Here is a 25105-nt window from a genome sequence, read left to right as displayed (position 1 = left end):
TCATCACATTCTGTGACTTAACCATATAAAGCGGTGTTTTGAAAGATTGGGAAGAGTTGAATTATTCACTAACCCAGACAGTGATTAAGAAAGACCTGGGCTGGGTGCAGGAGTCTTTTTGTAATTTGAGGAGACTAGATAGGGAAGACAGCGAACTGAGGAAACCTAGTGTCCGTAAATTCATTATTTTGAAAACTATGCATGTACCTGGCAAAAGTCAGCGAAAAAATCGTCAACAAGCAACTGATTCACTTCCTCGAGGAAAACAACATCCTAGACCCGTCCCAATCTGGATTCCGCAGCAATCACAGCACCGAAACCGCCCTCATCGCTGCCACATCAGGACCCTAATGGACAACGGCGATACCGCGGCCATCATCCTCCTGGACCTCTCGGAGTCTTCGACACAGTCTGCCACCACACCCTACACACACGCCTACACGACGCGGGAAAACACGACAAAGCTCTGGACTGGACCACCTCCTTCCTCACCGACAGGACCCAGAGGGTTCGCCTCCCTCCATTCCGTTCCGAAGCCACCAAGATAATCTGCGGCATAGCCCAAGGATCATCCCTCAGCCCGACCCACTTCAACGTCTACATGGCACCGCTCGCCAACATCGTCCGCTCGCACAACCTCAACATCGTTTCCTATGCCAACAACACTCAGCTGATCCTCTCTATCACCAAGAACCCCGCCACCGCCAAAACCAACCGCCACGAAGCAATGAAGGCCGTCATCCACTGGTTGCAGAACAGCCGCCTAAAACTCAACTCAGACAAGACAGAGGTCCTCATCCTGGGCTCCACCCCCTCCGCCAGGGACGACTCCTGGTGGCCAGCCACCCTGGGAGCTGCTTTTCCCACACCTACCAACCACACACGCAACCTGGGGTTCATCCTGGACTCATCGCTCTCAATGACCCAGCAAGTCAACACCGTCTCCTCCTCCTGTTTCAACACCCTCCGCATGCGCCGCAAGATCTACAGGTGGATCCCCACCGGAACCAGAAGGATGGTCACCTAGGCCCTCGTCAGCAGCAGACTGGACTACGGCAACGCCCTCTACGCAGGAACCACAGCCAAACTTCAGAAAAGACTCCAGCGCATACAGAATGCCTCCGCTCGCCTCATCCTCGACATCCCCCGCCGCACCCACATCACCGCCCACCTGAAGAACCTGCACTGGCTCCCAGTCAACAAAAGGCTCACCTTCAAACTCCTCACCCACGCTCACAAAGCTCTCCACAATGCCGGACCAGCATACCTCAACAAACGTCTCACCTTCTACACTCCGAACCGCCAGCTTCGCTCCGCCAACCTCACCCTCGCCGCCGTCCCACGCATCCACAGGACCCCCACAGGCGTCAGATCCTTCTCCTACCTCGCCGCCAAGACATGGAACACCCTACCCACACAGTGTGTCAGACCCAGGACCTGCTGACCTTCAGGAGACTCCTCAAAACCTGGCTGTTCTAACATTAGCTGCACCCCCTACCCCCCACAGTGCCTTGAGACCCGCACAGGCGATTAGTGCGCTCTACAAATGACTGATTGATTGATTGATTGATTGATTGAGCCATACCTCCTAGGGCCTTTTAGCACCAATGAAAGTTTCTTACTGACCAGATCTTAGAGTCCTGTGGCTGCAATGATGAGTCTCCACAGGACATGTTTCATTTTTTAATGTTTTGTAAGTATTATGTGACTCCTCGGAAAACTTTTATCAACCCTATTTTAAAGAGGTTGGCATTTAAGCAGGTGCGACCAGCTTTTATTTATTTACAATTGTTGTCTGGTGACACTACCCTATTTGTTCTCAACGCTCTGAAATCAGCAGTAAAGCTTAGAGCCTTTAGTGATTAATTGTTAGTGGCTCTTAAACAAAGGTATAGTCCCCTATTAGGTATCCCGGTGACACACACAGTTTAGCTAGGGATCCTTGTGTTCATTCTCCTTTCTGCTCTTTATTTCCAATGATTTACTGTATATGCACTTTATAATATATTTTTTATGTATTGTATGAGATTTTTAGGTGAAACTTGTTATTTATGCGATTCTTGTACAAATACATTGCATCAGTTCACTTTTTATACTATGTATGGTTTTAGAATACTTTTATGGTTTTATGCAGAAACCGAATAAAGTGTGTTTGATTGATTGACTGGAAGTGACCTGGGTTCCTGCTAACCATGTCCCCAGTGCCATATCTCTTTCCCTAAACTTTACAATTGTTTCCCTAATTGTCAGTACCTTTAGCACCCTTAGTAAGTCCCTAGTAAATGGTACTCCTAGTATCTAGGGCCTCGGGTACTAAAGAGGGTCCATGAGGTCTGCAGCATGCATTGTGCCACCCCAAGGGACCCCTCACAACACTCATGCAGACTGCCATTGCAGGCTGTGTATTGGTGCAGACAAAAGTGAAAACACAACATGGCACACAGCCCTGTTTGTTATGCCTGCAGACACTGCATATCGTATAGGGAAGTCACCCCTACAGCAGGCCTTACAGCCCTAACTGCATGTGTCGGCATAACTGCACGAGCAGATATGCTCCTATATTGACCAGTCCTATTACTGCCAATACAAGTGACCAGGGAAGCCATTTTAAAAGACATGTGCTGGACGCTAGTAAAAACGAGTTCCCCAGCTACATGATGGCTTCACTGAAACTAGGGATGTTTGGTATCAAACATCTCGTATTAATAAACCCACACCGATTCCAGTGATGGATTTATTAATACATGCACCCACAGGGCACCTTAGAGGTACCCCCTGAAACCTACCAACTACTGGGGTGCTGACTGACTGGTCTAGCCAGCCTGCCACCACAGATTTGTTTCTGACCCCTAGGGGTGAGGGCCTTTGCTGTCAGGAGGTCAGGAACAAAGACTGTTCAGGCAGAGGGTATTTACACCTCCGCCTACAGGACAACCTACGAATTAGCATTACAAGGCAGGGGGCTTTAAAGAGCCCATCACCTTTGGTATGCAAATCTGGCTTCCCTCACAAGAGAGGAAGTCTAACCTCCCCCCCCCTCTCCCCCCCGTCCCTCACCCCCCTCCATCCATGGCCCATTTGGCACCTGGAAAGCAGGAAAATGAGTAGTCAGAGACGCATGTTCACCTTCAGACTAGTTCCAACCCTAAGGTGGGCTACCTGAAGTGAACATGAAAATCAGAAGTCTGCCATCTTTGTGATGGCAAACTTAGGAACTCTGGGACAGGGTTATGCCCACTTCCACAGGAGGTGGTCATATAGGGGGCATAGTGACCCCAGGGGTCAGTAGCCCAATGGCTACTACCCTTAACTCCCCTAACACCCTTAAATCTAGTATTTAGGGGAGCCCTGGCACCAGGAAATCAGATCCGGCCAACCTAAAAGAATAAACAGGACTGAAGAGCCGTGAAAAACAAAAACTGTAGAAGAAGCAACCAACTCCGCACCAACCCTGCCAGTCTGCTCGCTGTTCCCGATGATTGAGCCAAAGTCCACTCATCCTGTAAGCTGCTGTGCCTCCAAAAGCCTGGAATGACTACCAGTGCTTCTGCCAAGACTCTAGAACTCCCGTGGGGCAACAGAGCTGCTTCCCTGCACCCTGCAGGTACCAAAGAAAGAACTGTAAGGACTCCGGACTGCGTAAACCTGACACTGGTCAGCACCACTGCACCGGTTTCTTCAAGCCCAAATTGAAGTGGGCCAACAGTGGCAGTGTGGCCCCCTGGCCCTCCAGAGAAGAAGCCCATTTTTGGTTTACCAGTGTGGTTCCCCCAGACCTCCAGAAGCACATCAGGTGTTTGCCAGGAGGGGGCTTCTTGAAACGGCATGCGGCCTCTTTGTGCAGCCCCCCCCTTGACTGCGAGTTACTAGTCTGTGAAAACCCCGAAGCCTCACGGCACCTTTGCACCCATCACCCTTGGCCCGAGTGGAAGTGGACGAAAGGTGTCCTCGAGCATCAGGAGACCTGAGACCCCTAGTTGGTTCGGCCTGACTGGTATCAGAGTCCAAACCTGCAACCTCTTTCCAACCAAACTGATCCACATTGGGCACTCGGCGCCATAATACACCTCTGCACCCAGATGCCCCAGAGCCTCCCGGGGTGATCCGTTGGTGCGGCCTTGGACCTAGCCCCATACTCAATTTAAGTCCAGGAGATTGGTCCCATAAGTCACTTTGAATTGCACAAATGTAGTACCTGTTTTTCCCCCATAGGGTAACTTTGGGAATCCGTAGCTGAAACACACCTCTGCACCCAGACGCCCCAGACCCTCCCGGGGTGCCCTGTTGGTGCTGCCTTGGACCTTGCCACATACTTACCTGAAGTCCAGGTGATTGGTCCCATAAGTCGCAGTACAGTACCTGAATGCAGTGTATGTTTTACCTCCATAGGATAACATTGCCGCCTGTGAAAATTGCACTGTCGACTTTTGAAACCTAAAAGTATGTCTATCTTGAAACGTAGTTACCAGATTTTGATGATCCTGGTGCCAAAATGTATATAACGATAAGAGTTAGTTTTATAAATGGTGTGGAGCTCCTTATTGGGTCATGTGCATCATTAATTGACTGTGTGTGTATTGCAGATGTCTAACACTCCGCTCTGATAAGCTTAAGGCTGCTCGAGCTCACTACTCCATAAAATGTCACCTTGGGATTGCTAGAGCAAGCCCCTGTCCACTTATAAGGGAATACCTGGACTCTTTGCACAGTATACCTCTTTTTAGTATGCTATATAAAGAGCCAGCTTCCTACAGTGGGTGTTACAAGTGTTAAGCATTTGTTTTACACACAGTCAATAAATGAGACACACACTCAAAAAGACACTTGAGACAAATTTAGAAAAATATAATGTATTTTTAAATATTTTTTTCACACCAAGAAATTCGCAATGGCTTACTTACCCTTGGAGGCACAACACCTTCTATATAACTACCTCCTGTGGGGAGTGGGCATAACACTGTCACAGAGTTCTTAATTCCACCAGAATCAAAATGGTTGAATCCTTCCTTGGTGAAGTACATCAGGCAGTCCACCTTAGGGGTGTTACTAGCCTGGTGGTGCAACACACCTACATGCATATCTAATTTCCCACCTGTCCTGGTGCCAAATGGGCCTCAGGACGGGAGTTGGCATCTCCCAGGTCTGTGGGAGCCGGGGTCACATATCAAAGGCGGCAGAGGCTTTGAAGCCCCTGACCTTGGTATGCAGATTCACTAGCCATCCTGCTGGAGGTGTAAACACCTACTGCTAGACCAGGCACGGTTTCTGATCTCTGAGAGCGTGGGCTCTCACCTTCAGGGGATCAGAAACTAGTCTGTGGTGGTAGGCTGGGAGATACCAGTCATCCAGCACACTAAGAAGCTGGTAGGTTTTCAGGGGGCATCTCTAAGGTGCCCCCTAGGTGCATATCTTAATTAATCCACCACTGGCATCAGTATGGATTTATTAAGATGAGGTGTTTGATACCAAACACCATAGTTTTCAGTAAAGCCATCATGCAGCTGGGGGAACTCGTAATGAGCCGTGCTCAGTCCATACAGCGGTGGTGCCTCCTTTAGGGGAGAAGAGTGTCGCCTCACCTTCTGTGTGGCTCCTCCACCCTAAGGGAAGAATAATACATCAACATTTTTAAAATGGTCTTGCTACCGCCTACCAGCAAGTGTGGGGGCGGGTTTAATTACTGCTGATTGACATAAGCAGCAGAGATGACACCTAACTGCAGAGTGCACATGTTGGTTTGGCCGGCCCTCTTGCACCGGCCTACCCAACATGTGTACTTCTGCCGGCACCTCTAGCAGCTGTATTAAACAGCCTGGGGTTGCACAGGCAGGTTCCTAGTTTCAAACGGAGTGCTCGGTTAGCCTGCTCTGTTCAATCCTGCAGCTTCTCTCATGCTGAAAGAGAACAGCATGAGAGAAGCTGCAGGATTGGTTAGGTTTGAGTTCGAGCAAACAGAAGTTTCATCCACCTAAACCAGAGCCAGCAACCTCGAAGCGAGGTAGAACCGCCTCTCGGCCAATGGGCTCCGGAATTGTTCATGGCTATTTTAGGGTGGCATTTGTGGACTCTGACCTTGCACGGTTTCCAGTGCAACAGGAGCGGGCCTGAAAAAACACCAGAGACCAAGGCTGGCTTGCTCAGGCATCACATAAACAGATGGACACAGGAGATGACCCATGAGACCACCATGGTTGTCGGGAGCCAGGCCGGCCATGGCTAATATTCTTAAGATGACACATGGGACGCGCTCTCAGTTTTAATGGAGCCACATGCAGCATGGCCTTTTTTGCCAGCGTTTGCAAGGCGTTTCCAGCCTCTAGTGCTGCGGTAAACCACGTTGGTCCTATCAAGTTATATATGCGTACATTTGTTGCTTCTTGTTATCTAGCCTTTGTAGACTTCCTCTGAGGGACAGCATTTATGAGTATTGTTCTTTTTTCTTGTTTCTATGTCTCTAGAGATGGAGGTCTGTGCATTTGAATGATGAGCATCTTAAGTGTAATCAGGCTGAAGTAGGAGAGTGTTAAAAATGGCAAAAGTGAATTCTGGCACGCTAGTGCTGGTATGTGACTCTAATTATAAACGAGTCTGAAAATTGGAACTTTTCAGTGGGTTCCAGACAAGCGGCAAGCTGGTGAAAGGGAAACGGCAGACCATGGAAACAACTGTGATTCTGACAGGACTAGGAATAGAAAAGTGGACGTCTGCTGATGGCAGCTGCTGCAGGGGTGTGGAATTAAAACAATATCTACTTGTCCATGGGGCAGGTTGCTTCATAAATCTACTTGCCCTATAACAAAATCCACCTGTCCCTTTGGTGCCATGTTGTGTGGCGACAAATTATGGCAGCAATCTCCTTATATAAGAGCTCTGATATAGCCTCTCTGAGATTATGCTAGGGCTCATACCATAGTATTGTTTGAATACTAGCAATCCCCTTATGTTGCCACGTTTCCGCACATCTTCATACTGGGGCTGAAGGCAGTAGTGAGCAAAGGTTCCAGGGTTGAAATGCCCTTTTAAGTCTGTGCAAATCTATTAACTTGCATGTTTTAAGGGTTTTCAACAACTCTTCTCTAATCTTTTCTCATACTGAGCAATGTTGGAAAATTACTCCTGACAATGGCAGACGTAAATCTTCTTTCAGAGTTGGAAAAAAGTGGTTGGAGGGAAAGAACGTGCAAACACTCAGATTTTCGCATGAGCAAATCTGCACATGCCCATTTGCTCGTGCTAAAATGCAGTTCACAAATATTTTCTAGGAGTACTATTTCTTGCCCAAATTCTGTAAAGTCTAGTGAATTCATGAAAGCCTTAATAGCTGCACTTAATGCAAGGCTACATACCATGTGTGCACTTCTGAGTTTTTCTTTAATGATTGGGCCCCTAAATTTGGTCTGGTGTTAACCATGACCTTTTGTGTTTCTTAAAATTATATCTCTCTCTCTGTATCGTCTCGCTTCACAATGTGTGACCGCATTCTGCACTTTCAAAAGGAGTAATATCGGCACAAAGTAGTTTTGTTCACTGCCAGTAACTACTGTGGCAGTGTGTGCTTTTTGAAACTAAATACACATTTTGCTTTTGCCAATGTTTGGTATAATGGTGAGGGCACAGCAGCTCTCACACCAATAAGGTTTTACAAAATCCATGCCAAAACAAGTCACTCATTGACAAAACTAAAAAGCTGACCCCAATTTCAGATATTCTTGCTTTGCCAATGCTTGTTCATTTTTATGTTTCCCATAATTTTATTGAAACTGGTTACACTGATTTTCCATTATGACTATTTTGGGGAAATACTAGCATACATCAACACATTTTACTAAATGATGCTGCAAAGAAATTATACCTAAAATTTGCAGTAGTTTAGCTAAATGTTTTTTTCCTACTTCATTTTTTATGAACATTTTATTTTGAAAGTAAAGAATCATCAATCTTGCTTTCAAGCTTCTGCAAATATTTGCATCTAATCAGAGCATTCTAGGAGCATTATACATAGCCCCCTATTGCTAAACTTTGCAACGTGTGTACGCATTTTTAAACTGGAACAATTGTCAATAGTGCAGTCAGAGTGCTCACCCTAATAATAAAGGCTTTCAATTAGTGATCCATAAATACAAGTTTGAACAGCATTAATATATGGATACAAATATGACCTTAACTCTAGACAGTGCCCTTCCCAAATCCATAATGTGGTACTGCAAACTGGCAGCCAAAGGGTTTGTGCTGCAGGGGGTTGGGCCTACTTGTCCCAAGGACAAAATGCACATGAAAACTTGTTGCCCTTGACCCCAAACAATATGTCCTGGGCATCCGGCTATAGAAATTCCACATCACTGCGCTGTCTGAACAGTATGGATGCCGCTGGTGTGAGGAAATTAAGTGCATGAGAACCTCCATTTCTGGTGCGAGTGGAATATAATCCACACTCCACAGTTACACAACCGTGTGTGCAAGGGCTTGATCTAAAATACCGGTTTTGCCTCAGTGATTCTGGTTTATGCAGATTATTGTATTATAAAGGGTGGATGTGTAGCATTGGTGGGGGCCCAGCTGTGTGATGTCACTTGTATTGAAATGTTCTGAGAGGAGCTGGGATGGTATGAAGTCACACACTTTAAATTAGCATTTTAGTGTGTCTTTGCTGCGTGGTAAATTCATTAATTTCATTCATGAATGTGTTTATTCCATATTTTTGTTTATTCAAGCACTCCTCTCTTTATATGCCATTCATTTTGTCTGCCTACTCCTTTATCATTGCATCCATGGTGGGTGGTATTCTTGGGTCACATAGTATGTCTTGGGGCTTCTTCCCAGGATATGTCACTTGCTTTCAGGCGGTGAAGTATATATTTTGTTGTTACCCGCCCTGGCTAGTTACCTCGCGTGTGCATGCATTGTGTGCCTGTCCATTACTGTGTGCGCTTCGGTGGTCAGGATACCATCTCTGTGCAGTGTTCGCCATTGTCACCGGGAGTTTTTTCAGCTATTACACAGCGACTGCATCAGTATCTAAATACTGATAGGCCGGGGTTAGCTGAGTTCTGGGGGTTGTCAGAGCGATCACAAAAACTATGATAAGGACCTCCTTATGGCGGTCAGGCTCGTACGCTAGGCTCACTCGCCACCGGGCTCTCACCTCAAACGTTTACGCCTTTCAAATGTCACCAGCCGCCCTTAAGTACCCATACTGAAGATGGCTTCCCTATTCACTTTTACGATGTAGTAATTGAACTAGACAGCACAGAGGCGTATCTGCTCATGCAGATATGTCCTCACATGCAATATACTGCACCCTGCCTTAGGGCTATAAAGCCTGCTGTAGGGGTGACTTACATATACTGCACGCAGTGGCTGTGGGCATGGAACACAGGGTGTGTGCCATGACCTGTTTTCACATTTGTTTGCACCATTTCCAACAGCCTGCAATGGCGGTCTGCATGAGTTTGGTGGTGGGTCCCTCTTTAGTACCCATGCCCTAGGTACCAAGGATACCATTTACTAGGGACTTACAGAGGTGCGAACGGTCTTGCCAATTGGGAACAATTGAGCAATTACCTTGTTTTAGGGAAAGAACACTGGCACTGGGGACCTGGTTAGCAGGAACCCAGTGCACTTCAGTCAAAATTGCATCAAATACTAGGCAAAAAGTGGGGATGACCATGTCAAAAAGGGGCACTTTCCTACAATTCCAGGATTGGGGTAAATGGACTTCACTTTGCACCTTTTCTTGTTATAACACCTTTTTATTACATTTTGTTGTAACACAGAAAAGGGGACCTTTAACATAATACTCCCATTGCTCAGGGAAAATCCAAGTCATCGTAACAACATATTATTTGAGCGCAATCCTCCCCACCACTCTTCAAAACGGTGTATAATACAGATAATTTTGTAGGTGAGAATAGGGCAATTGAGGAGAAATGGGTTACCACCTGCAAAGCAATGATCCAATAATGACCAAACACCACTCATGGTATGTCAATTCAAAATATACTCTTGTATTGAAGAATTAAGGAAGGATTCACCTTTAAAACTTTGCCAGACGTTTTTTCTGAATATCGTCTTGTTGTTGCAGCTTCTCCACTGGTACTTAAGTTGGTAAATGACTCTATAGCCACCTCTATTGAATCTTGTTCAGCTTTAGGTGAACGAATAATATTCTGTGAGAGAAAAAAAACATTAATTCAAGAAATCATCACCAAATGCTGGAAAATTCATGGAAACACGTGGCAATGCTTGCTGAACACAGAGTAAAACCTAGAGAAAACACTGAAAAGCAAGTATTATTATCACTGAAAGACAAGATCTTATTCCAAGGACTTTCCTTCATTCTGAAAATGTTCTAATATGGATGACTTTGTGAGGAATGTCAAAAAAGGTGCAAAAGTCCAGTCCATTCTATTTTTGTAGCGCCAAAATCTTACAAGTATCAAAGCGCTGTACCTATACTTCTATGGCAGTTAAACAGAGAGGACTTTAGATTCATCTTAAAGTGGAATACCTCATCTCTTTTTAACTCCTCCCAAAACTTTTATTCACATTCTGAACCATCTACCTGCAACATTTTACCTCCTAATGTGCTTCTATAGATCCAAAGAATCTGCAGGAAATATTTCTTCCCAAATATTGATGTTCTAACTAGGATACATGCCAGAATCACAGTAGCTAAAGCCTGTACTAAGCCCTCTCTGCAATGCGGAGTAGGTGCAGCCATGTAAGTTTAGTTGTGATATGATCATGATAGCCCACACTGAGATTCATGCTGATGGAACTGAAAACACAAGTCCTCCATGCAGCCTACAAGAACAAAAGCATCCATACGGCTTGGTAAAACTGTGCTTCTACATTTTGCTGGCCCGCCCTGTGTTTTGCCCTCTGCAGCCAGACAACCCACTGCAAGAGATCCATCTTCATTCAACAGGAGAGCTCAAGCTCTGCTGCCAAAAGGGGTGCACTCAAAGTGTACCCCCCCCCAACCTTTGGTTAAGGGTGGCTTACTCCCCCTTCCACAGAATTTATGGACTACTGATGGTTGGTGGCAGCTAATTTCAATCCCAACTGCACAGGCATTTGTATATGTGTTCCTAGAGGTGAAAGAGTCTACTGGCCTCTCCCCTAGACAGTCTATACTTTCACAAAAACTGGAGTCCTACCTTTCTACACATTGCATGTGGCAAGTGGTGTTGCTATGAGAAAGGGAGACTGTGTGTCCTTCATCTTCCTGTGTACATCACTAATTAGATGTAAACGGTTCCTGTATGTCTAAACTAGGTGCCCAGTGAGCTTAATGAACTTCAATCTGCAGCCTACCAACCCATTATCTGCCTGCCAGATTACCTGAGTTTCACTCCCCCAACACCAAACTGTGTCTTACCTGGTGTCGCTATGAACCTGATGCGTTTAACATATGTTCTCTGGCGGCAGTCACAGTCAATACACAAAGACTTGACTGCTGATATTAGCTGTTCTCTTTGCCTTCCCCCAGAATTGTTAAACTCGAAAAGCTGGAATCTGCCCTCGTTCAAGCTATTTTTCAAATTTCTACTGCACATGGAGTAAACACAAAGAAAACTACTTGGTAACACATATTCTCTATCGCATCATTGATAAAATCATATTAGAAAACTATAACAATTAAACGTTCTCACTTTCCCTACACTCTCCCACTTATAAAGTATATTCCCATGTAGAGAAATGATAGAAAATTAATAAGGAGCCTGATAACTTAGTGTTGGCCCGATCTACCCAGCAGTTGTACTTCACCTGAATTTTGCAAAGAGAGTGTGTTCAATCAGGCAAGAAAGATACATGACAGATGCAAGACCATGCTGCTTGCTGTTTTCCTCAAGGCTATGTACAACAAGGAGAAAAAGTACTACTCTGTGTGAAAAGTGGCAGTCCACTGACTACGAAGATCCAGAAGCAAGGATAGCTGTCAAACACCTTTTTAGGTCGAGCCTGGGCAGCGCATGCGCTGCTCTGTGAGGCATGCTGTATTGGATTTGAAGCCCCGCCCACTCTCCGCCCATATTTTGTATTGGCTTGTGTCATTGTCCTTCATAAACGCTTGCTTCCACTTCGTTAATAGGCTTGTTAGTCCCTCCTTAGTACAGCCTTATCATCATTTGTAACCTCTCATCAGGATTCAACCTTTTACTGTGTCCTTATTGTATAGCTTGTATGAGCCCTTGGCAAAAACTCTTTGCTTAATAATGTAAACTCCACTGGTGGGACGTGAGCTTTAGCAATAGGGGTTGCTTTTTGTTTGTGTTTGCAGAGCACAATGGGGCCACACCCACCACTCGTGGGATGGGCGTGCAGCTCGCTTAACTCGTTTTTTATTTATTTGTTACATTAAATCATGGAGCCTGCACATTTTGTTGTGCGCAGCTAATCCAACAATTTTTTTTTATTTTAACATAAAATCATGGCAATCAGATGCCTTTCTCCCCACCATGATTTCACCCAAACCAAAGTGTTGGCGGCATCGCTCCCAGAAACATCGTAAAATAACCATGTGATTTTTTTAGGATGTTGCTGGGACTCTTTGCTTTGGGTGAAATCACGGATGGTAGCAGTGGGCATTAGCAGCAGCAGAGCGGGCTGGAAGAAGGAGCCGCGAAGCCTGGACGGCGCCCGGGCAAAGAGGCAGCAGCTGAGCAGCCAGGCCAGGCCAGCTCCAGGGTTTAAGTACTACGCCTGACTTCGGTCTCGTATTTGCGAGAGTTTAAGTTATTAGCATTGTAAATGACAATGCCTTTAATTTATGTTTTAAAAAACAAAACATAAATAAAAGGCATTGTTATTTACAATGCCAATAGCTCAAACTCGCGTAAATGCTAGACCTATTGCATAGCAAATGCTTGTTCAACGATGCCTTGAGGAACTGAGCCATAAAGGAGCCCAAAAGATCTAGCAACTGAAACAATTCAAAAAAAGTCTGCATATCTAGAGACATTGGATGAGGCATGTGGAAAGTCAGCATCGAGCGCCCACCTACTATCTGACTTTGCGAGAACCTGTTTGTGCTTGTTTCCAGCGCCAGAGGAGCTTAGGGGTAGCATTCATTGGCTTAAGCTAATCACCTTGATTCTTGAACTACTGTACATTTGTTTATAGCCCTTACTGTTTCAGTGGCACAGAGATTTTAAGACATGATAGGGCATGGACCATAAATGACATTTCTGAGCTTCAAATAGTGCAATCTCTTGGTCCAATGTGTGTTCACAGTAACACAGGAAACCCAAACAAGGGTGACAGATAATACCACTTGTTATGGCGATGTTAACAGAATGGGCACCTTGACACTGAGTACTTGGAAGTTATAAAGCACTTGGATCACAACTGCCCTATGTCAGCTCCGAACCATTATTCAACAGAGACAAACCACAAAGTTTCTAGTCACCGATGTTGATATTAATAGATATGAAAATAAAAGTTACTTCTTATTTGCTCATTTGTGTAATGTTTATTTATGTTTTCTTCTTTGTAACTTGCTCCTTTTTTTTTTTTTTTGTATTCCTCATATGCCACCAGATGGGAAGGGCGATCTAGATGAGGAAGTCCCCTCCTCTCTACCCCCAATAGATAAGATGCGATTCCGATGTTAAGACCCTGGGGGAGAGAGAGAAGAGTCTAACCCCTCTAGCATTTTACTATTTTACTGTTTGCTCTGTCCACTCCAACGTTTACTCACTGATAGGTCCCTTGACGATGTTAGAGATTGAGCCCCGACAGTGCCCAGGTGAAATCATCGGAATACTTTCATCATCTGTTCCGCCAGGCCATTAAGGGTGCCCATACCTTTACTTTACTTGAGGGATCACAGGCAATATCTGACTCACATGTAAAAATAATGTGTTTCAAGCAATCTGAAAAAGTAGGTGCCTTCTCGTTTTTCCACGCCCTACATATTTCTCGCCTAGCTAGCAACATTACATAGAAAATAAATTTAGAATCGATGGCACAAAGTTGATAATCGTTAACTAACCCAAACAGAATTGTCTTTGTAGTTATGGTGAATTGTACATTTAATACTGCTGCAATAAATTCGCCTAGTCTAGCCCAATAGCGCGCCAAAAAAGGACAATCCACAAACATATGTATGTCATCAGCGGCGAGAAACCTACAACGAGGGCATCGATGTTCTAGGTTGGTGATTCTTACAAGTTTCTTGGGCGAGATATATACTCTATACAGGGTAAACAGATGATTCCTTTTAAGTGTAGCTGGCTTAACCACAGTATGTAGCATTGTGAAGGAATCCACCCACAACTCCCGAAGATTATTGTGATCTAAGTCAACCTGCTCACCCCATATTTTTAGGAGTTCGATCTCCGGAACGTCTTCTTCTCCCATCATAGCCCAGTACCAAAATGCCAGCTCTCTTTTCCAGGTCCCTTTCCTATTTACTAGGTCGAAACTTGGATTAGATGCACAGGACGCCGGCGCGAGAGTAGCCCACCAACCTGATAGTTGATAATACTTAAACCTGGTGAGTGAACCCTCCGTCAAAGTATAAAGAGAATCCCAGTCAATAAGCTGTGTATCCTTTAGAAGATCTCCCCAGTGTGTAATACCGGCCAACCTCAAAGGGCGAGCTAACTGATCCTTTAAACACTCGGGGTCCCTGGTGAGTCCCAGATCGGGGCCTGAGGAGCATAATAGGAAATTCCCAGCTTTTTCCTGAAAAAAAACCAATTGTTTTGGGCAGCTATCAGAATCTTTAATCTGACTTTTTTTTAAAACCTGGGATCTCCAAATTTAAACAGAAAATATTCCTGGCCCTGGGGTAGACTATGTAACAAAGCCTGAAATAGGGAGCCTAAAACAGTAGTGTCTGCCTTATCTGCCATTCGTCTGAAGTTTTTTAGTTGGAACGAATGACAGTAGATAAGTAAATCTGGAAGGGCAAGACCCCCAATTTTTAATTTCCTCGTCAATTTTTTCCATGATATTCTCGGCGACTTAGTGTTCCAAATAAATGAACCTATTTTTCCCTGCAATTTAGCTGTCTTTTGGGTCAAAAATTAACGGAATAGAGTTAAATAAAAAGGTGATTTTCCGTAAAATAGTCATTTTTATGAGGTTCACTCTGCCGAATATGTTAAGCGGGAGACCAGACCAACGTTGTAGGAGATGGCAAATTTCCTTATAGACTCTATCAAAATTTATTTTAGTTGTCTGATTTATATCTTGAACTAGATGGATTCCCAAATATCTCATCTTAGGTTTAACAGCCGGATATTCCTTAACCGGGTTCCACTGCATAAACTCGGTTTTATCTCTATTTATTTTATAGCCAGAGATTGCCCCAAAGTCTTCTGCCCACGCAAAGAGTCTAGGGACGGCCTCTTCTGGGTTCAACGTAAACATTAAGAGATCGTCGGCATAAAGAGCAAACTTCAGCTCCAAACTCGCGATCTTAAAAGGTTTGAAGGTCGAATCTGATCTCAACTTAATAACAAAAGGCTCGATATACAAATTAAACAAAAGAGGAGAAAGGGGACATCCCTGTCTAGTGCCACGAAATATGTGTAGCCAATCGGTAAGAAAACCATTTACTAAGATTTTGGCTTTGGGACTAGAGTATAAGGATCGAATAGAGGCTATCAAGTTCGTTGGCATACCAAATGCGGCTAATGTTTCCCAGAGATAGGACCAACTGACTTGGTCGAAAGCCTTTGCGGCATCAATGGCCACAATGGTCAGGGGAGACTTTTCATTGGTCGCTACATCTATGGCAGCAATGGCCTGAAATGTAAGTTCGTTCAGCTGCCTACCCGGCATAAAGCCTCTTTGATCACTGTGGACCACTGATTTAATGAGCTTGGCCAATCTCGCTGCCAATACGCCTGCGAAAATTTTTTAGTCAGTATTCAACAGCGAGATTGGCCGATAGGATTCTACGGTCTGAGGGTCCTTATTAGGTTTTAATATTAGAGTCACTGTTGCTTCAGACCATGTTTGTGGCACAGCCTCACCAGAGAGATGTATTTTATTGAATAAAGTTGTAAGGATTGGTACAATTGATTCTGGATTAATTTGATATACCTCTACTGGGAGGCCGTCAGGTCCCGCTGCTTTGCCTTTTGCCATGCTCTTTAGTTGGTTGTAAACTTCACCCTCTTTAATTGGTGAGCTTAAAAGGACCCTATCTGCTTCTGTGAGGTGTGGTAAGACTAGTTGGCTAAGCCACTTTTCAGCATTCTCCGAAGAGAAATACCCTCGCTCTGCATACATCCTCGACATATAATTGTGGACTTCTTTTGATATCTCATGGTTGTTATAGGTCAGGATCCCTGTGTCTTGTAGAATTAAACTCACAATTTGGTTCTTAGCTCGATCTGTTCTGGACTTCCAAGCCAAGAAACGACCACACTTCTCCCCATAAGAGAAATTACGTAATCTGCTCGCGTTCCATCTTTCCTTAATGGCTTTATCAAGGAGAGCCTGATATTCTGCCTTTAAGGAGTTTAACTCGTTCAATAATATATCAGCATTAGGATATTGCTTTAGGGAAGCGAGTTGAAATTGTTGTTCTTTCAACTTAATTTTTATAAGAAAATCTGCTTCAGCTTTCCTTTTATCCCTGTTTCTCTTAATCGTGAGTGTAGTTACTATTGCCCTCAAGAAGGGCTTAAAGGCCTCCCATACAGTCTGGGCACCCGCTGAACCACAGTTGAACCTAAAATATTCTTCCAACTGTGTGGATAATTGTGATTTTACTTCATCTATTTGTAATAGTGACCTATCAAGGGTCCACCTTCTCGATTGTATTTCTTTTACGAGATTGACTGTTAATTCTACTGACGAGTGATCAGAGAGCAGAGCAGGAATGTAAGTGGAAGAAACTACTTGGGGGAGAAGCATCTGATCTATCAGAAAAAAATCAATCCGGGAATGATGTCTGTATCTATGGCTATAGAAAGAATAATCTCTACCATTAGTATTTCTAGTCCTCCAAATATCAAGTAGATTGAAGTCTTTCATTACGTTCTTAAGTTCTAATTTCGTTTTGGGTAGGGAGGCGACAGTGGCTCTAGAGGTCCTATCCAAGATTTTATCGAAAACCAAGTTGAAGTCACCCCCCAAAATAATGGGGGCATTTAGATTGAGAAGAGATGATTTTAAGTTGGCCAAATGTTCCGGACAATCCTGATTAGGACCATAATAGACGGCACATGACAGGGGAAGACTATCTACTTTTAACAGAGCGGACAGGCATCTGCCTGACGTATCCGTAACATGATTCTCTATTCTAATTTTACTATTTACCCGAATTAATATCGCGACCCCTTGTGCTTCCACTTTGGCGGGAGCACATGAGATCCTGAACCCAGCTTTGTTTCTCAAAGGCAATCTTGCATTCTTTTTTTTTTTTTCTTTTTTTTTTTAAAAACCTTTATTTGTGCATAGTAAAAGAACAAATACGGGCCTACAACCATCAGGCCGGCCACAATACGGTTGAGCACAGAGACAAACAGTACATCCCCTGTGCGTCAAGGTCAAGATTAGCAATGATTCAGGATTCATACACTGGAGGGATCCTTGACACCAGGGGAAGGAGAAGTGAAGGTTAATTTTAAGGTTTTCAAAAAAAAATTTTATCGAGAAAGAAATCAGTAAAGGATAGAAACAAGGAGATTCGAGTCCGCGAGTCGGCTTCATACACTGGAGAGCAGCAGCATCATTAAAACAGCCATAGAAAATCTCATACAGTAAGGCGATGCAGTTAGATAACAGGATCATCACAGTAGTAAATACGCACCCCCTAAAAGCCGCCCCCACTCAATCCACCCCACACCCGGACCCCGAATCGAAACAAGTATAGCGCAGAGACATGAAAGAAAGAGGCCCATAGAACTAAAAAGAAACAGTAAATTACCCCCCCACCCTACACCAATGCGGAGGCTATGGCCTGCCCCCCCCCCCAGCATAGTGCCTGTCGCCCAATGAACCCGAAATATAGACGAGAGAGAAAGTAGGAATAGAGTAAAGAAACTAAGAGAAGAAAGAAGAAAGGAGGCGGGGAGGAGCCCACGTATCCTCGGAGCGCCCGACACCACCGGCCAACCAAGCCTCCACACACTGAAACCCCACTACACCCAAAGGCGGTCGTGTGAAGATAGCATGTAACAACAAGGAAATGAAGGCAGACAGATCGCGACGAGTGCGCACAACATATGCAAACAATTCCAGTCCCAGTCCAGCCCGTCCGTGAAACTATGATGATAGAAAGTAATCTAGCCCTGGCCCGATCGCGGGCTTACGATTAGACCCGCCCCCTCGTGAATGCCCCGCATCCCGAACAGACAAAGACAATATGGCCGCTTGGAAGAAGATGGAGAAGTAGAGTCACAAAATGGCCGCCGATCATCTATTGAGGTCCCCTTGCACACCATATAAAATCCAGACCTGGCTTGTAAAGTACATGAGTTCCACATAAAAGGAGCCGTAGGCCACCGTGAACGGTTCCTCGAGGTCGTCAGGTGTAGTTCAGCTGGAAGGTCCTGCGGGCACGGTGAGGCAGGCAACAACAAAGCAGGCAGCAATGACCGGGGAAACAAAGTATCCGCCATTGAGCAGGAGAGCGATTGATCCTGAGCGCCGGGAAAGCCAAACGCAGACACCAGTGGAGCACCGCTACACCCAGTCGTTACTTCCCCGCAGGAGGACCACAGCACTGGCAGACTCACGTCTTGTTGATCACAAACGGGGCGCTCACGACCCGCAGCAGACAGTGTAGAGTCGAACCGCTCACTCAGCGTTTGCAAGCCGACACACAATTGCAGACGAAAGTCCCGCAGGGCAGCCAGAACGGAGCCGTATGTCAGCGGAAGCTGCGCCCCCACAGCGGCAGCAATCCGGGACGGCACTGGGGAGCTGGAGTCTGGTAGAGGGAGGGCGAAGCGGGCGAGACCGGAGCATCACCCCCCAGCAGCGAGCAGGCAATCAGCGCCATGTTTTACCGCTGAACGGTACCGTGGCCAGGGGGGGGATCGTGACAAGGAGGCAATTCCCAACAGGTCTGCGCCGCAACAGGTGAAAGCCAACAGTCGCTTCCCCTCCCTCGGGCTCTCTTGCAGCCGACTAGACCATAGAAGAAGGGGGTCTGCAGCCTTCCACAGCGTGGTCCACAGAGCGGGGCAGGAGACCCGTCACGCCGGGGCTTACCCTCTAGCTCCAGCCCGTCAGGTGCAGGGTGCAGGAGGTGTCCGGGCGCCTCTCCCCCGGCTCCCCCGGCGACCGTCCGTGGCGTGAGGCGGGATCGGGACCTCGGGGCTCAGATTTGCACCAGCGGGTCCGGTGACTGCGACGCTTCCAGGGGGCCGGCCGAGGCCACAGTAGAGCAGGGGTCCAGTGCGGGGAACAAAGGCACCAAGAACTCCGGCATCCGGGCGGGCTAAGACTTCGGGAAAGCGGCGGCGCAGTCAGCGCGTCGTCGCACGCGTTGGACCTCGAAAATCGGCAAGGATAGGAATCAGGATGATAGTCCGAGGCCAAGGGCCGACGGAGCCGGGCGCTCAAGCGACTGCTCCGGTCGCCATCTTGGCTCCTCCCAATCTTGCATTCTTGAAACTCCAGGTGGGTCTCTTGTAGAAGGCATATATGGGCGCCTGATTTTTTCAAGAATTCACAGACTCTGTTAAGTTTCCTCCCATCTCTCAATCCATTCACATTCCAGCTGATTATTTTAGTTTTACTTAGGGAATTCATCATACCGGGGAATAGGTTTTTCTATACACCAAACGATATCCATTGAGGAACCTATCCAGGTCCAACTTATATACTAAGGGTGTATTGAATGGTTTGCTACAACTCATACTGCTGGCTCTATGAGAAAAAGATTTTTCTTTTTCCTCCCACCTTATCCCCCCCCTCCACCACCACCACCACCACCACCACCACCCACCCTGAGGAACTCCCCCACAAAAACCTTGGCGATAAAAAAACCCGCCTATTTGAAAGGCCCCGTTCTCCATACGGAACCCACCACTCACAATTGTGTATATTTTACGTAGCCAGTGACCCAATAACCTTGTTACCATTTATGTAATCCCTTATATCTACACACACATTTTTTTTTTTTGTTTATATTATATTGTTTTAATTTTTTTTTTTCTTTTTCCTTTAATTTATTTTGTGTTTTATCTTTTTTTTCCCCACAGACTCTGCGTGTGTCTTAAGTTAGTGTTTTTATGATGTATCGCTATTGTCACTGTTAGTAGGATAGTCTCTATTAAACCTCCTTCATGTGAGATATAAAAGTGTCAACCTCCTGAACGGAGGAGAAGTTGTGCGTCTTATTTCTCCATACCACTCTTAAAGAAGCGGGGAATTTCATCATCACCTGTGCTCCCAGACTTCTTAAGTCGGACATCCGAGAGCCCAATTCCCACTGTCTTTGGGCCGTACCGCTGCCCACATTAGAACGTATTAAATATTTAATGGAGTTGATGTGCAATGATGTATCTTTCAAAGCTCGCCCTAAAATCAACTCCTTTATTGAGAACGAGAGGAAATTAACCAGAATCTTCCTTGGAGCCTTCCTGTCCGGATGTTGTCTAAATGGATCTCTGTGGGCTCGCTGGATCTCTTTTTCCAGGTCGATATCTATCTTTTAGCACCCCCTCTCTCAACAATTTACATATCAGGGACTTCACATCACCATTCTCTATTCCTTCTGGGATTTTCAAAAATTTCAGATTATTCCTTCTGGCATGAATCTCTAATCTTTCGATGTCGGCTTGTAGAGCCCGATTCTGCATCTGTAAGACAGAGATGGTATCCGAGTGACTTTGAGAGCTTGTGCAATACACCAGTGAATTTAGACACTGGAGGATACCCAGACGGGGTCTTGGAATCTGACGCTTGCGAAGACAATATATGTAGCAGCGGTAGTGAGATAGCAGAGAAATCCCCAAGTGGGGAACATCCCAGGGGTGACAATCAGTTGAAGAATCTTCTTTTCTCCCTCCGTGAAGACCTATTTTCGAAATTGCTCGGAATCAGAAGGTAATCTCAGAGAAATGTACAGCCCTAGAGTCAAAATTGGATGACATTTGCGCTAGAACAGAGGTACTCGAAAATAAAGTCGACAATTTAGTAACTTGCTCCTTTTGACGAATATAAAAATTAAAAAGAACAGTTACGGTTAAAAAGTAACTAGTCATAAACATTTGTATTGTGATAAAGGTATATAAATAAAAGCAGACACAAGGAAGATATGTTACTCTCACTTTGGGTAGATACTGCATCTGCCAGAAGCGACTGTCGGACTTTAGATCTGTGAGTGAATGTTTGTATTCCTGATTAACCACACAACGCAGTCCTAATTACATTGACAGAAATTAAGGAGTACAACTGAGCATGGAGCCAAAACCACACAAAGAACTCAGTATATCGCTGTAGATGATAGTCTTGTATCGCTATTAGGGTGTCACCATGTTTAGAAAAGACCGCCAGCATGGGGCATAATCTTCAGCATTGGGAATGTACCTTTTTATTTTATTTTGGACCAGCGGGTGTGAATAGTTTGCTGGGTCTCATTTCTGTCAAAAGTCAGTAGAAATGCATATTAAGTATTATCAGTGGACGCTTTGGGCATTCAAATTCCCGCACTTTTTCCTTTTAGCTACTTACCTTGTGGAGGGTGATGGACAGTATCAGGTCGCAACCATTTGCTGGATATCAGTTGACTACCATGTCCTATCAATTTTCCTCCAAAATCCCTCTCTGGTGGAGAAGGATGATTGTATGTGTATTTGTATTATGTATGTACGTATGTATACATGTAGATCGTATTTCTATGATGTGAACCTAGCCAAAAGGCACATGAGAGCTATACAGGGTCGAACAAAAGCATAAAGTTAAAGAGTGATAGAAGAGGTAGGAGGGTTATGGGCGGTTAATAGATTGTGATGTACTGTTCTTCATAGAAGAATTCCTTAATACATTTGTCAGCAATTTAATTACTGCTAATGAACGTATCACTAGTCTATTATTCTCTAATAGCATGTAAACTATTAGGAATGGAAAGAATAACTAGTTATAAAACTTTTATTGCCCATCGGTGATCTTATAGGTCACATATTGGTAACATTCTACTTCTAGTGGCTGTCACAATAGTTGTGTGTAAGATTTCTTCTTCGGCTACTGATAGGCCCTTCTTACATGGTTTTCTTTGAACTTTCTTACTGTCCTTGGAAGACTACCATAAGCTCACAACACCATACTCTTAACAGTTTCAGTGTACTTCTTATATAGTGCTGAAGACTACTGACTCAACTTTGCTACCACATATATGTAGCAGGCTAGCTCCAGTGCATGAGGATTATTTATAATCATGCATGAGCTCTCATACTAGTGAACACATGCTTGAAATGTCAAATTAGGGAAGCTAACACTACCATTTCTCTCTATCTAGAAACATTAAAATGGTCTTACATCAACAAATGGCTTTCCTCTCAAATCAGCAGAAGCATATCCAACCACCTGGCCTTCCACAAACTGTTATATCAGGAGGTTAACATGAAAAGGGTTATAAACCCAACCACAAACCCAACTGCAGTCTCCCATTAATAATGTTCATTGGGTAGAGATGATCTCTCCCAAAAAATGCCTGACTCAGCCCTCTTTTGCTGCATTCTTTAGACTACACCTGGAGAGTACATGTCTAGACAGGAGAAAAGAACGTGCCTAGATCTACCATCTCCAAGCTCTAGGTTACTGAAGGAGTTTAAAAAAATGAATCAGCAGAACAGCACAGGGAGCTCCTATAGCCACTCATACAGGTTGTCTCATATAGCGATTTAGCACCAAAGCCAGGGAATCACGGTTGTATCATATAGTGATTTAGCATGAAAGTTAGGGAATTGCTACCTGACTTACTCACTCCCAAAAATAAAAATGTCAATTGCTCAAAGGCCGAAATTATACTCTTTGGCAAGCTAAATCCGGGTTAGCCACCTTACGGTGCTAAAAGGGCATGACAGAGTGCACACTTCCACTTCAGGTTGCTTAGCAAAGTCACACCAGTGCAAACATTCTATTACACTTGTCCGTAAATTACTCCAGTTACACTTTGACTACCATAAAAACACATAAATCAAGTCTCAGAGAATCAATAAAAAAAAATCCACACCCTTCACGACTGCACCGCAAGACTAGTTGTTGGTAAGAAGTTACACCAGTCCTCCTTGACTTTTGCTGGCACCAGTTAATCCTCGAGATACTCTACATTGCCTACATCTTACTGTTGGGCCTATGGTACGTTACCAAACCTTTGCATTATTGCTAACAGACCCACAACCTGAGATCCGAATCAGAAATGAGAAATGTGGTGATAGCAAACTGTGAAATCCTACCTAAAATACACTGCCATCAGCTCTATGACAAAAGGAAGAACACTACTGGTTTAGGAGGGAACTAAACTCTACATTTGCCCGATCTTTCCAAAACAACATACTTATGAATTTTTATACAGAGCGATATTGTGTATGTTGGGGGCTTTAAACTACGCAGCAAACTGGCACCACTTGTGAACATTTCATGTCTCCTTAGGTGTTTGTTGACATCTCTCTACACTAAGGCAGACACTGTATCCAGTTTTTGGGCAACAGAACTGGAATGTGGATAAGTGAGAGCTCCTCCTCTATCCACTCCTCTCTACTTCTCAGGACACTAAAATTCACTACAATATACATTTACAACTAAATAAATCAGCACTGAAAGAGCAAATATTCAATTTACAATCTTGGATCAATATAATCATGTAGAAGGACCAACTTATGTTGCTGTCTCTGATAAGCATTTTTTTTAAATGTTACTTTATCTGTAGTGAAGTACCATTCTGAGATACAGGGCGAATTTTATGAAATAACACACTAACTAGAATTTAATTATTCTTAACTAAATTTGGAACCTATGGTCGAGTATCTTTTCCATACTACTAAACGCCTTGTTTCCTGTTTGTATATTTGACGTCCTTAATTTCCCCAAGTAAATATTAGAGTAGATGCACTAGTCTTAGTCGACGAGTTCAAGTACTTAGAAATTAGTTTGTTTTTAGATACTTATTTTGTCCTGGAATTTGCCTGCTTTTTTTTCCAAACAAGTATAATTTAGGACTTCAGTGAGGTAAAGGAGGCCATTGACCTAGCTTATGCTTCTGCTGCTTCCGAAACTGCAAGATTACAATTGCACCAGAATAAAAAAACATGTTAAGAGACGAAATGAAGAGAAGAAATATGTGACTGTCCTCAGCCTAGTTATAGTTATTTAAACAATCACAACTAGTTGAGTAGGCTGTAACTGCAGCAGTAAATCGATTGCGGATTGCCGATTTTAAATTGATATGACATTTGACCTGGAATACAGTAAATATCCTTGTAGATTAGAATGTAATTCTTACTTTTACTTCATGCCTCCTCCCTTTCACATGCATTAAATAATTATAAGCTGAGAAGTAGGCAGCAGGAAACAGGTAAAAATGTATTATAGGACTGCCTGTCCGAGCGGTGTGTGTCCTTGAACCGTGTACTCATGCCCAGAAAAAGGTTCCTGCAGAAATTATATATAGCATAACCCCTATTTGGATACATAGCTACACTATGCAATGCACATGAATGTGCTTTCTTTCCTATGACCTGGCACTGCATACTTATATGAAGAAAAAAAGTCCAACATGAAATAAAAGTCTGTAAGAGGAATTTCCTCCACAGGTTACAAAAGAACCTAAATGGTTACTAGTATCTTCTGCAGGAGTGATATAAACCGTCAAAGCAGTTTTGGTACCCATATTATGCAGCAACTGTTGTTTAGCCTGCGGGCACAGTAGTTGCTGGCACATAACTGGCTTTTACATTTTTGGCCAATCAATCGAAGTTTAGGAGTAGAGTTTGCCTCTCTTAGCTCAGCACGGTCAAACACATCGGTGAAAATCTGGAAATTACACACTCTATCATCTGAGGGCTAATCATCATATTCCCAATAACATTTCTGTATGCTTGTGCAAGCTTTTATTAAGAGTTAGACAGGGCAAAACTATTCCATCAGGTACATATGTATGCAGCGTTTTTATAGCATGCAACTAGCC

At 44.3% G+C, this 25105-nt stretch overlaps 1 protein-coding gene across 1 annotated transcript in view; it reads right to left on the bottom strand.

Moving 5' to 3' along the window:
• The window catches only part of LOC146797907 (uncharacterized), a 134879-nt gene that overhangs the window by 59504 nt on the left and 50270 nt on the right, over nucleotides 1-25105 (bottom strand). Inside the window, exon 3 of the mRNA XM_085625119.1 lies at nucleotides 10032-10166. Coding sequence (XP_085481245.1) covers nucleotides 10032-10166 — 135 coding nt within the window. The remainder of the gene's footprint in view (nucleotides 1-10031; nucleotides 10167-25105) is intronic.

This window comes from Triturus cristatus, chromosome 9 (assembly GCF_964204655.1).
Source record: "Triturus cristatus chromosome 9, aTriCri1.1, whole genome shotgun sequence".
In the NCBI taxonomy this organism is placed as follows: Eukaryota; Metazoa; Chordata; class Amphibia; order Caudata; family Salamandridae; genus Triturus; species Triturus cristatus.
The sequence above is the reverse complement of the archived record's forward strand: the minus strand, read 5'-3'. Positions and strand labels throughout refer to the sequence as shown.